The 13,320-nt window shown below is 38.0% G+C and overlaps 1 protein-coding gene across 1 annotated transcript; it reads right to left on the reverse strand.

The window, feature by feature from the left end:
• Positions 1 to 86: 86 nt before the first annotated feature.
• Positions 87 to 7,668, reverse strand: emx1 (empty spiracles homeobox 1). The gene is made up of 3 exons (XM_022216676.2): positions 7,109 to 7,668; positions 5,242 to 5,426; positions 87 to 1,124 (listed from the first exon to the last, which is right to left on the reverse strand). Exons 1-3 carry the CDS (start codon positions 7,455 to 7,457, stop codon positions 957 to 959), a joined length of 702 nt encoding a protein of 233 aa, XP_022072368.1. The 5' UTR covers positions 7,458 to 7,668; the 3' UTR covers positions 87 to 956.
• Positions 7,669 to 13,320: the final 5,652 nt, after the last annotated feature.

Below are 13,320 nucleotides of genomic sequence, written 5' to 3' on the forward strand. Positions count from 1 at the left end.
ACCTCCAGTTCAGGAAGTAATGAGCGAAACCTGCAGCTGCAATAGCACCTGAATCACACAAAACATTCCACTTCCCACGCCAGGAATAGTTTTCTGCGTTTATTTCTAAAACATCCTCTTGTACTTTTACACGTTCTGCTCGAGAAGTACACGCGTTTTATACTACACACAGCGCTGTAATGAAATCTGCAGACATTCAAACAAACGGAGATGTCATCCATCACCCCACGCCGACAGAAACGTGGAACAAAGCTGCGTTGGGGCTTTTATTATGCAACTCAACTTGCCCCTGACGTTAGAGGTCTCTGCAGCTTCTCGCCTGTCCCGGAGTCATGCACAGCTGGCCGTGAATCGCCTTTTTTCTCTGCGAGGAATCTTCATTGGGAACAAAGTGCTGGTGGGGACGGGCTCCAGAGTGACAAAGGCGGGACTAAAATCGAGCCGTTCTTCATCTCCCGTGTTGTTCTTCGGGCTCGGGTGGGTTAAAAGTGTGCGTCGACGGGTTTAAATTAACGTGGTGCGCAGGTGGCACGGTGGGAGGGGTGAGCGGTGAGGTGTTAATGACCTAAGCAAGTGATAAAAAAAACAGCTTTAATGAAACAAATAGCCTCTTTTCAAAAACAGCCTTTATCAGCGGCCCTATGTACAATGTTAAAACGCTACGGTTAGAGGCCGTTTCTCCTCTTCTTCGGCTTGAAATGATCCCTTCATCCGGACACATTCAGGATGGATGTCATTAAATAAGATGTGTTTTTAATTCATTTCCGGCGTCACTGATTGTAGCACCTCAGTGATGAGCAGTGATCACAGACTGAGTCCTTCCTCTAATGTGTCTAATTACACTCAGTAATATTACATAATAAATAGTGTTGGTCCTCTGATGCGTCAGAAGGTTGACGCAGGGTTCAGGGCAGCATTGTCGGAGGTCGGACGGCGGTTTTATCTCTCTTTTTTGTTTAGTCCTCTGAGGTCACGTCAATGTCCTCGGAGCTGGCCTGCTTGGTGGCGATGCGCCATCTGTTGATGTGGTGGTTCCCCTTCTTCTTCTGCTGGCTCTCTGGTCCCTCCTCCTCCAGCTTCTGACGCTTGTACTTGGTCCTCCTGTTCTGGAACCACACCTTCACCTGGAAACAAGAAGACAATCAGTACGTAACCTCAGGATAAACAACGGCAACTTAAAGCACCAGTAGGAGGATGCTTTGACTTGTCAACCAGAGGTTAACACCCGCGCAGAAAGGAGCATTAATGGACGTTAACGATGCAGCTGTGATTCATAACAAACCTGGAATGGCATTAATGCTCCACACTACACTGTAAAAATGCAATCAAAGAAAAGCATACACTACCCTTTAAAAGTATGGGGTCAACCAGGCAATTTTATGTACACTCACACTTTTATTCATGTGCTAATGTGATTGCAAAAGGGTTTTCTAATCCTCTATTAGCCAGTGTTTACAACAGGATGGAGGTTGTAGGTAGCTAGCTAACAAAATGACCTTTTGAGACACAAAATTAAACAAACTTCTGAACAAATTATGTTTTTTCCAAAGCAAAACCAGCACAGAAATGAGCCACGTGTTTTTAAAGCAGCTGGAAGGTGTGTTTGGACAAAAAAAACATCAGATTTTGTCACTAAAAATGATGTAGACCAACAAAATAATCGTTTTTTCTGACAGTCCTTTCCTGCAAAAGACCAAAAATCAATCAGTAAAGATCTGTCAGTAAATCTGAATAGGCACTACCGCTCAAAAGTTTGGGGTCATCCAGACAATTTCATGTTTTCCATGAAAACTCACACTTTTATCCATGTGCTAACATAACTGCACAAGGGTTTTCTAATCATCAATGAGCCTTTCAGCACCATTAGCTAACACAATGTAGCATTAGAACACAGGAGTGATGGTTGCTGGAAATGTTCCTCTGTACCCCGATGGAGATATTCCGTTAAACATTTCCAGCTAGAATAGTCATTTAGCACATTAACAATGTCTACACTGGATTTATGATTTGTTTAATGCCATCTTCATTGGGGAAAAAATGCATTTTTCTTTCAAAAATAAGGATATTTCTGAGTGACCCCAAATTTTTGAACGGTAGTGGATGTTAAAAAAGAACAATGGATGAACTTAAAAAACGTAAAGTCAGTGATAACAACAGCAAATGTCTGCTAAATAATTAGATTTTATCTGACTTAAATACAGTAATAATGTGCTAGTTTGTGGTTAAACATTGCAAAAGAATTGCAACGATATAGATTTTAAATGTGACTGTTTTCTTTACAGCCAACATGTAACTTTTATGATTTTATTAGATTATCTGTAATTTAACAAAACAGGGAAAACCTGTAAAATAACAGTTCAGGCCTTAATATGTATATATATTTTTAATGTAATGAAAAAAATCTGTTATAATGTGGCTAATAAAATATGTTTTTAATTCATTTACTAGTGCTAATGATTTACCATTGTTCAGTCCCTAATACATGTAATTTTTTGTCAAATACTTGCAGATATCTGTAAAATAATATTTTTGTGTGATTTGTATTGATTTTACAGTCAAATGTCAAAATGATTTGTAGAAATACAGATATATTTTTTTACAAGTCTAGCCTGTTTTTTTTTAAGGATTATCATGTAAATCAATGACTTTTCTCTGTGATTTTACTGTTTATTGTCTGAAATTTAACAAGATGAGCAACAATCTGGAAAAATAATCCTTAAATACAGTTAAAATCTGTTTGTAAAAACATTATAGGCTCAATCCATGTCACTGAAATGAACCATAATCAGTGAATCTGTCAATTTGAAAGTTAATCTGCATTTATTTTATTATAATGAAGTTATTATTTAGGCCATCTGACAAGCAAAAGTACCGAACACAGTCGAGCTGTAGCTTCTTGGGTGTGAATATTTTTATTATCACTGTAAATTAACTATGTTTACATTTATATCCAGCTCCTTTAGGCTTTAGTACACTATATTTCTGACATTTATATTTTCAAATAAGTGGAAAAAAAACATCAGTAGAGTCAATCATTTTTGAGAATTCTTATCAGTTGCAGACAGGTTTCTACTGTTTGACAGTTTTTGATCAGTCTCGTTGTGTTTACTACGTTAAATTCCTCTTTGAGTTTGGTATCAATGCTGGGAAAGATCAAGAGGCTGACTGACTGCTGCAAATCTGACCTTGGAACGTGAGCCTGGCTGACGAACCTATATGAGGCAGGTTGCATTTTTTAAATAGCATCGCTCAGATTAGCTTCCTCCTTACGTTCCGACGCTTCAGGCCGATTCTGCATCACAGAAACCCCAAACACTCTTAAGGTTGAATCTATCTGCAGCAGAGGGCGTGAAGAAAAAAGAGAGTGGGCTCATTTCCAGCCGCAGAAAAGGTGCAGCGGTGTTAATTTAGCGTTTTACTTTGACATCTTTAGTCCCGGTTTGATGTCTAGTTCGCCTGCTGAGGAGGTTAAGTTTAAATAATGGTGCCATTTCTGCAGGAATCGATGCCTCTCTGCGATATCAACCCTGTCACGGAGCCGATTCAGGCTATTATAATAAACTTCACCGTCATTAACATTCACTTCACAGTCTTTAGAATTTGCGTAATTCAGTTGCTGCTTAATTGCAAGCTTCTTTTATTGACCGGAACCAAACTTGCAAGCAGCAGTTTTTCATATCACTGACCCAGGAAATGTGTCTTTATGTTGCCTGTTAGGCCTAATTGACAGCAGACTGATGTGGACTCATTAAACTTGAGCATCAATAATATTTACTCCTCGTTGTTATGGAGCGAGTGTGAATTAAAACGCCTCAGAGCAATATTCAATTCATACATTCACACCGTCATTAAGATGATATTTACATTAGAAATGTGCATAAATAACCTATAATTTCAGTTTAATTTCAAAACATGCAGCAAAATAAAAATATCATTTCCAATGTTATTTTTCTTGATTTAATGCAGTTTATGATGTTTTTTGTTTTTATTGCAGCAGTTTGTCTCTTTATTTTAGAGCCACAAATTATTTTTATACAGTCATTGAAACTAGCAAATATCTGCAACTTAACTGTAATTTCTTGATTTAATATAGTTTCTAATTATGTTTTTTTGTTGTTATTTCCATTATTGACACTGCAGTAGCTGTTTCTCTTTATTTTGGACTTCCAACTCTGCATTATTATTATTATTATTATTATTATAAAATCACAAAAACCAGCAAATAACCACGACTTCTGCTGTGATTTCTTGTTTCAAGACAGCTTTTAAATGTGGTAACTGTTATTTTTATAATTACTGGCATCGTTGTTGGTGTTTATTTCTTCATTTAGGAGCCTAAAACTCTGCATTGTTGTTAAAAAAATCACTAAATCCAGCGAATATCCACGACTTCCCTTTGATTTCTTGAGTTAATATAGTTACTAATCATGTTTTTTGTTATTATTTCCATTATTGTCACTGCAGTAGCTGTTTGTCTCTTTATTTTGGAGCCTCAAGTTCTCCATTATTATTATAAAATCACTAAAACCAGCAAATATCAACTCCTCGCATGTGATTTCTTGACTTAATATAGTTTATAATGATGTTTTTGTATTATTTTCATGATTGGCACTGCCCCAAACTGTGCATTATTGTTATGAAATCACTAAAATCAGGAAATATCCATGACTTTTCTGAAGATTTCTTGTTTTACGACAGCATGTGAATGTGTTAACTGTTACTATAATAATAATTAGCATTGCTGTTGCTGTTTATGTCTTTATTTAGGAGCCCAAACTCTGCATTAGTATTATAAAATCATACCAAATATTTCCTGATTTAATATGGTTTATCATTGTTATTGAGGTTCGTATTATTATTAGCATTCCTGTAGCTGTTTCTCTCTTTATATAGAATCCCCAAACTATTAAATTGTCAAAACCAGAGCAGAGCTGTAAGTTTTCTGTGATTTAATGTAATTTATGGCTCTGTTTGTTCTTATTCTAATGCATGGCCTTGCTGTCGGTGTTTCTCTCTTTGTTTAGGAGCCACAAACTGTGCGTTATTATTATAAAATGACTGAAACCAGAGAATATCCACAACTTATGCTATTTCTCGATTTAATGTAGGTAATTACTGTGTTCGTTTTGTTATTATTGTAATTATTAGCCTTGCTGTGGCTGTTTATGCCTTTATTTAAGAGCCTCACACTGTGCGTAATTCTCATTCAATCACTGGAAGCGGTAAATCTCCGCCACTTGCCTGTGTTTCAGATAAACTCAGGCTGTTTGCCAGCTGCTTCCTCTCGGCTCCCACCACGTAGTGATTCTTCTCGAAGGCTCGTTCCAGACGCAGCAGCTGCGACGGAGAGAAGGCCGTCCGGATGCGTTTGGGTTTCCTGGCGAAGGGTCCGTGGAGCAGCAGGCTGTCCTGGGACACGTCGTTACCTGGAGCCACACAAGCAGCCAGGTAGCGTTAATACTGCACGTTACAATGGAGGGAAATCACTGGAGCGCTTTTTAATGGTTATTGTTACGATAAAAGTCAATAAAACAGAGCTGCAGGCCGCTTAAAACAACACCAGAAATCATAGATGTAATGTGCAGGGGCATGTGTTTTAATTTTCATTTAATTTTACGTGTTTTTTAGGCATTAAGCTACAAATCTTGGGACTTTAGGAGCGCAAATGCACGTATTTTTTTTTTTTTTTTGTGCAGGCGGCTTTATTAAATTTAGTTCCTTTAAATTCAGGATGATCAGAATCACGCTTTTATTTTTATTTATCTTTTTTTTAATTGAACATGGCGCTAGACTAAAAACCACACCTAATAACTAAGTATATTCTGAGGTATAGGTTGACATTTTAACCACTTTTGAATGAGTTTTGCCAAATAATTAACCAAACAATAACGGCTCATGCCTAAAACTTAACCAAATGGACACCAGGTATTTATGGTTACGAAGATATGACAAACTTTCTGTATTATATATTACATTATATTATGATAGTCGGATAAACAATCAGATCAGAACAGATGAATGCAGCGAAGTTTTGGTTCTGTTTTGTGCGTAAAATCATAGATCTGCAGTGAAGTAATCGATTTTTGATCTCATTAGTTTTGCAATATTTGGTTTAAAATGTTTACAGGATGAAGCCAGAAAGGTATTGTGGAAATTCACATTTTTTTTGTCGTTTTTTTTCTAAAATAAATTTACATTTTTGTTGAAATATATGTATATATTTGGGGGGGAAACATATTAAACTGTGCACATTCCTGCTAATTCCAGCACTGCAGTTTTATAGTAGCACGATTTGGTTTTCTCTCTCTGTGTGTTTTTCTTTTAGTCTAATAATATGCAAATTATTTAAACGTTTCCTTTCATTTTTGCCCCATTAACTGATTAGGCTTTTGTAATTAAGATGACAAGTATTTAATTTTGGAGCATGGATTCGCGTCATTCCTTCATTATGAAATTAGAAATTCTGTCCATATGTTTAGAAATGCGACGAGCAATTCTATAAAACTAAACCTACTTTGTTGGTTTTAGAAATGCATTTATTTGTTGTTTATTTATTGGAGTAAAAGCAGAGATTTATCAGGTAAATAAATCACTGCAGGGCTGTGTTCAGATCCTCTAAATATTGATTTCATTCTGCTTTCTGTTCTCATCACTGTCGCTGATTTGATCTTCTGTTTTCTCCCTGTCGTGCAAGATTTTTTTTAAATTGAATGAAAACACATCGCCTAACCTAAGGCCAGAGAGAGAAAAAATCTGCTTCAGTGCTTATCTTCTCCTGCTGAGGTTTTTTTTAAAACCCTGAGAGTAGCTGCAGGGCGAATGGAGGTGGAAATATGAGAACAGCCTGCTGGAAATAATCTGCGACTTTATTCTGTTTTAGCTGCAGTTTCTTGCTCAGCTAAGAAATGTGGCAAATCTTGAGAGTCACGTATTGTTTTAAAGTCACGTAGAAGTAACAGAAACTCTCCAAAGCAAACATTGAGCCACATAAATGCGCTTTTTTGTGCGCAGAAGGCATCTTTATTTCCTCTAATTTCAGCCTGAGCATCCAGGTTTGTGTTAACCTCAAAGTTGCCCGTGAGTTTCCTTACTTTGCGCCTTTACGCACCTTGAAATCTGTGTCCAAAAAACCTGTTCCGTAGCACCCAGGGGTAGAAGTTGAGCGGGTCTCTGTGCTGCGTCCCGAAGAAGTGCGGATGCTGTAGGTGGGAACCTCCGAGCTGGTGAGGAGCCACGGTGAGGGACGGATGGTTCACCGTCTCCGGGAACACCAGGTCCGGGCTCTGGTAAAGGGAGCGGGCCGGTGGAGGCTGGTAGCTGTTCATTAAGGCATCTGTCGTCGGGTTGGAGTAACTTAAAGCCGTCGGGCGGATGGGTTCCTCGGCTGTTAGCGGGTTCTCTTTGGCCACCAGAGACTCTATCGTGAAGCAGCGTTTGCCCGCAGACGAAAACATCATCTCTTGATCGGAAAAGAGCCCCCCAAAATGAAAAATCTTCGGAGTGTTTTCTCGCTGGAAACCTCCTCTCAGAGATGCATCATGGCCAAAAACAGAAAAGATGGTGGAGGGCGGGGGGTCGGTTTGCCTGCAACGAGCTGAAGATGCTGCTAGAAAACTCAACAGCGCCTGCAAATTGCCCCTGAAACTGTGCGCACTCGGAGGGTTTCTGTGCACAAGTGCGCACCGAGCCAAGCCCCCCTTCAGTCTTTTCCACGGCGGCTTGACGCTGCGCACCCAGAGAGCGCTGATTGGACCGGAGCACCTGCCAATAGGTCCTCCTCAAGTACCTGCTTCACAGATCACACGTAGACCGAGGCGGCTTGGTTACACAGGCACGCTGAGAAAACATGTGTGCTCCAATTAATGGGTCATTGTGTGTCGCATTCAGCCCTAATATCTGCTTTTTCTTTGGGGGAAAACAGGCTGCAGGCGGGGGGTGAGAAAGTTCCACTTGTTCCACTTGTTCCACTTGTTCCACGGCACATTCAGGCCGCTCAGGAATTCTCAGTGTCACTATTTGAAGCTCGAATGTCAAGAAATTAACGAAGGTGACTCGTGGAGGCCGTTTTTATAAATTATTTTAATAGCATTAGGCCCCCTTTGAGGCTCATTATACGTCCATAAAACGCTGCAAAGAGCATCTACAGCCACCAGACATTCTTTTAAATATGCGCATGATAAAGCTGTGCGTAAAGGTCAAACAATTTCTCTTTTACGCACGATTCTTTCTTGTTATTCCACCTTATATTTCACAGCTAATTAAAGGTTTTTGATTGCTAAACGCACCATGTAATTGAGAATTATTCCGGAATTATTTTGCCTCTGCTGAATCATATTTACATCTTAGCGTAACCATTTTATGCGTTTAAAATATCCTATTTGGTGCATTATTACATACTCCACTGAGCAGTTTTTAGTTCACTGTAAATAAATAACACGTCAAAATTGGATAATTTTTCTTACATTTTCGATAATTATAACCTGTACTTCAAATATTAGATTATTCAGAGTTTGTCATTGTAAATATGAGTGGAAGTAGCGTTATGATGATGTGTTTTTAATGTGGAAAAGTAGGTTTAATAAGGACATTTTGCTGTTAGATTACACCCAAGAAACCAACAGTTTTAGTTCAGTTTAATCGCCACAAATTGAGCTAAAACATTTATTCTAACAGATATAACTTGATTATTTTTTGAAGGAATAGTTTCGAGGTTTAGGCACACATCATTTTGGAATTTAAACTGTGTAATACATGGAAATGATTCGATTTTAGAGAACATTACGCACGGTTTGTCCTCTCTACAGTCAGTTAACAGCAGCAGCAGAAAGAGGGATTCTGTTGGTTCTTTGGAGCTGAACGGTCCCTCGGCGCTCCGCTTCCTTTGCGCGCTAACCAAGTTAATAATCAAACCGTTAACGCGCTGGTTTGCGTGCAGGTTGCATTAGAAAATCATTACCGATGGGAATTATGAGCTAAAACAAGTTGTTGATTAGGCGTTTAGAGCTAAAGGCTCCTAAAGACGGAGGCAGCAGGCTCTGTGGAAAAAGTCCATGTCCAAAAAAAAACCAATCATAATTTTAATTTTTTTTCCAACTCAGTAGGATTGTGCGCACAGATTGGCATTTATAGTTATTTTCTGTGTGGCTCCAATTCCAGAATTCCTTTATTTAGTTTGCTTTGTTGCAGGAATCGCAACTGTTCTGCACCTTTTATTAAACGTTTCGTTGCCAAATTGAAAGAAATAACTGCTGCGTGTTGCTTATTTTATTCACATTCGTTTTAAAGTATTATTGTATTATTAAACTGCATCATAATTCAGTTACTTTACAGCTACAATGACAAGAAATATGAAATAATATCACAGAATTTATGAAACAGAATCTGCTGCATCTGCGCGTAAAATATTTTGGGTCACAGCAGCCGTTTTGCGCATAAAGTGGCGTCGTGCTATTTGTGCGCAATCCCGCAATCCCCGGTTAGTCGCACGGATCCTAAAGGACGGATTTTAAATGTAAACTGTCCTTTTTGCAGCAGCAGGAAGTTGGCGGCTGAGCGAGCCGGTGGAGTTTAATGATGAAACCCCGCGGGCCTTTTTACGCGCTGACCCTGATCGCTGCTGGTTAATAGATGATCAAATCGCTCCGCTTCCACAAAAACAAAGCCAAGCAGCCTCCTCCTTGTTCCGAGCCTGCTGGTGGTATTTCACCCCCCGAGGCTCCGCAGGAGAGTTTCTCAGAGTCAAAGTGATCTTCAGCTGAAAGCAGCGAGTCCTCTGCTGGCATTTTTGCGGACTTTTAATTCATGCGCAACTAGTGGAGAGCAGAATGTTTGTATTTACTGCCTTCAACTGTCCGTTTAAGCACACAAATTCAGCAACAATTGACAATCAGTGTGGACTGTGAAAACTGGCACAAGCTCAGATTACAAATTTGGAGTTAACTGACCTTGTCAAAGCAGGACAAAACAGTTTATCGACAATAAAATAATTGAAAGCTGATTTTAAATCAACCCAGCACCAGTAAAAACAATTAAAGAAAACAAATCCAGCATTTATTTTTTGCTTCTATTTGATAAAATAAGAGAAATAGTCTTGTTTTTGCTCACGTTTGTGTTCTAAAAATGTGGAAATACACAGAAAAATGATTACAAAGACATAATCTTAACAAATCCACTAGCTAATGTACATTTATTAATGGATAAAAATGAACAAATTTCAGAACAAGCATGTTTAAAGTCTGATCAAATCAGACTGAACTCTTTAATTATACTCTACTGTTGAACAAAGATGTGTTAAAATTAATGACAATATACCAGTAGACTTCAAATGAGTCTTTATTTCAGGATTTTTCAGGAAACTGATCCAAGATGGAGACCACACTGAGGACAGATGGCGCATTTTAATATAAGTGCTGCCCTCCAGTGGCCTCTGGTTGAAAGAAAACCTTGAAAATTGTAATTTGTCACACTTCCTGATCTTATTTAAGGAAATTATGATGGTGTTGTGACCTGCAGTGTCTGTAGTATTAAATTAAATCTAAATTATTTATAAAGAACGTTGACCAAAGTGCTGTAGATGTCCACAGATAGGCAGCAAAATATGTGTTCAGACTGATAATATAAAAATAGAACTGTTTGGACAATATGAAGCCAGTAAAATGAATTAGTAAAGCTAAATAAAATAGTATAATATACTAAGAGAACTACTTGTAAGATCAATTTAATACAAACAAATATGAAAGTAGCATTTACAATTAATGTTACTATAAGACTAATTTAATCCCTTATTGACTGTTCTTAAAGATTAAAAGGGAATAGGAGCCTTTAATTTATTATAAGTGTGTATAAAAAGGGCTTACTGACATTAAAAAGTGCAAAATGTCACTTTGTTTTTATACCTCCAATTGCAAAACTTAGCCTTGATATGTGGAGATTTTTCAGGGAGGATATTTAGAAGACATGCATTTGTTCCCCCAATAAAAACTTCAATAAATGATGTTGCAAAGCCATTGTAATGATTACTTATAGGTCCAGTAACACCTTCAACATGGGCAGGTCTCTTTCTTCAGCACATCAAGCACAGAAATATGTGACATCTCTTGAATGTGGAGCAGAAATCTTGCTGAAGAAGTGCAAAAAACTACAACTTGATGCAGAAAAAGCAGAATTGTGTGCCTAAAAACTCACAGTAATGCATTAAATTAAGTGTACGACAGCCCTCAGTCTTTAAATAATAATATTTCCAATCGCAGAAGCCTGAAAGCTTGATATTCTGGATAATAAATCATCTCAGAACACGGTGAATCCACTCTGAAAAATGCTTTATTCTATGCCAATGCTGCCCTCTAGTGGTTAGTGCGAGGCAGAGCTTTAAGTTTCCTGCAGAGGTCAAAGGGAAGCTGCTCCAGATTTAGGAATTAAAGTCATTTTAAATCATATAAAACAGCAAACTCGTCCTATTTTCAAATGGTTCCACATTATGTTGATATAAACCAGATTATTGTAATGAATTTTCATTTATCGCGCCATTTTTCATGGAATATGCGTCAATAAAACCAATAATTATAGTAGATTTACGAGTTTAATGTAATCTAATGGCTAGTTTTTCTATTTATAATGAGATATGTGACAAAAATGAACAAATATGAGCCTTAAATGCTGGTTTTGTCCGTTTATCTATCAGCTTTAGCTGTAATTCTGCCATCTTTACCTTCCACGATGTTGATTAAAGCCATGAGAGTAAATCAGACTGCAGAGCGGCGCTGAATCCCCTCTTCCTCCTCTCACCTTTAGTGTTCATTTATAAACTAATTGGCCATTTTGTTTCGCATTAGCGTTGTGTGCTCAGCTAATCTGTTCCACTTAAATACTTGGAAAATTTCACCCCATTATAACGAGACGGCAAAAGTAGCACGTCGCTGCGTTTGTGCCACCTGCATGACAAGTGGGGTCGTTTAGCCACCTGTAGGGGGGGCTCCGCTCCTCCGCCGGCTCCCCTGCTCTGCTTAAACAAACACCCCACTTTTAGCGGGGGCCTGGAGAAAAAATACATGGGTTTATAGTCATAAAAAGTATAAATATGGAGGTTTGATTGTTTAAAATCCGCCAAATGTGAAATGCGTAAATCGGTTATTGTGGTTGATGAGCGATGTTTTCAAAGCCTGGAATTAAATTTAAAGTCATTTTTACGACACAGAATAACTGAAAAATCACCAGGTTGAATATTTAAAGACATATGATGCAGCCTTTATATGGATCTAATCAGTTTTTCCATGTTTGAAGCCGTGCGTAAAAGTCGCACATTGGATAAATTACGCGGTTTTTCTTTGGAACCATCCGTTTCCAGGTTTCTATTTGTCCTCTGTGGTGTTCTTTCTCCCCGTATACGATGCAAACAGGAACCAGCAGGCCATTTCCTGAGACAGAAAAAAGAGCTTTAGGATAACCACTTCACTGGAGAGCAGCTCCTCTCCTCTGTCAGTGCCCGTGTCAGAAGCCATTGTGCATCACAAATGCGCCCCTTTCACTGCCGCACAAAGAGCACCTCCGACTTCAAACGCTTGTAATGAAAGCTAATGACTATTAGATGGAGTAGAGTGGCCCTCAACTCTACAAATAAAATGCAAAGTAGGATTTTTCCTTTTTACAATAGACTGCCCTATAAACGCGCCGTGGTCAAATGAAGCTTACTCTCGCTGTAGGAGCTGGAGGTTATTAGTCTCCATGAGAACTTTCACACCTTCTCTGAGCTGCATCATAATCTGGCGGTTAAAAAGAGTCATATGACCAAACGTGATGAAAAAAAATAGGATGGAAAAACACAAACTAGAGAGACTTTTATGCTGCAGATTCACTTAAAGATAAATTTTCTGAACCCTCAAAGGAAAAATAGGAATAAAGTTCAACCACAAGCTAAATAGTCTTTCAAAAACCATTAGAAAGTTGGATCAACATAGAAGATTTAAGGTAATAATTATTAATAGTAGTGTTATGGTCTGAAAGTGTTAAATATCAAATACTGACGGTGAATAAATAAGCATCCAGCTTTTGAAAAAGTCTATTTTTAATTTTAAAAAGGCACAAATTTTACTGTGAAGTACACTTTAGTGAAGAGTTTAAACAATGTCAGTTAAGTCACAGAAAAGTGATTATTTATTATAGATAAATAGTTTAGTTTTGCTGCTTTTCTCTGTTTCATGCTAGTAAGTTAGATATTTTTATGCTTTTTGGCTTTTGGTTTGTTGTTCAGGTAAAAAGAAAAAGGTCACTTGAAAACATCATTTGTGGCTTTGTTTGCTTGTTTTGTGTCCAAATACACCATAA

Source organism: Acanthochromis polyacanthus, chromosome 1, assembly GCF_021347895.1.
Source record: "Acanthochromis polyacanthus isolate Apoly-LR-REF ecotype Palm Island chromosome 1, KAUST_Apoly_ChrSc, whole genome shotgun sequence".
NCBI classification, from domain to species: domain Eukaryota; kingdom Metazoa; phylum Chordata; class Actinopteri; family Pomacentridae; genus Acanthochromis; species Acanthochromis polyacanthus.

Coding starts and splice junctions, on each gene's coding strand:
- emx1 (XM_022216676.2), bottom strand. CDS start 7,457: ATGATGTTTTCGTCTGCGGGCAAACGCTGCTTCACGATAGAGTCTCTG. Junction 5,427..7,108: donor TTTTGGACACAGATTTCAAG/GTGCGTAAAGGC, acceptor GTGTGGCTCCAG/GTAACGACGTGTCCCAGGAC. Junction 1,125..5,241: donor TGAGTTTATCTGAAACACAG/GCAAGTGGCGGA, acceptor TCTTGTTTCCAG/GTGAAGGTGTGGTTCCAGAA.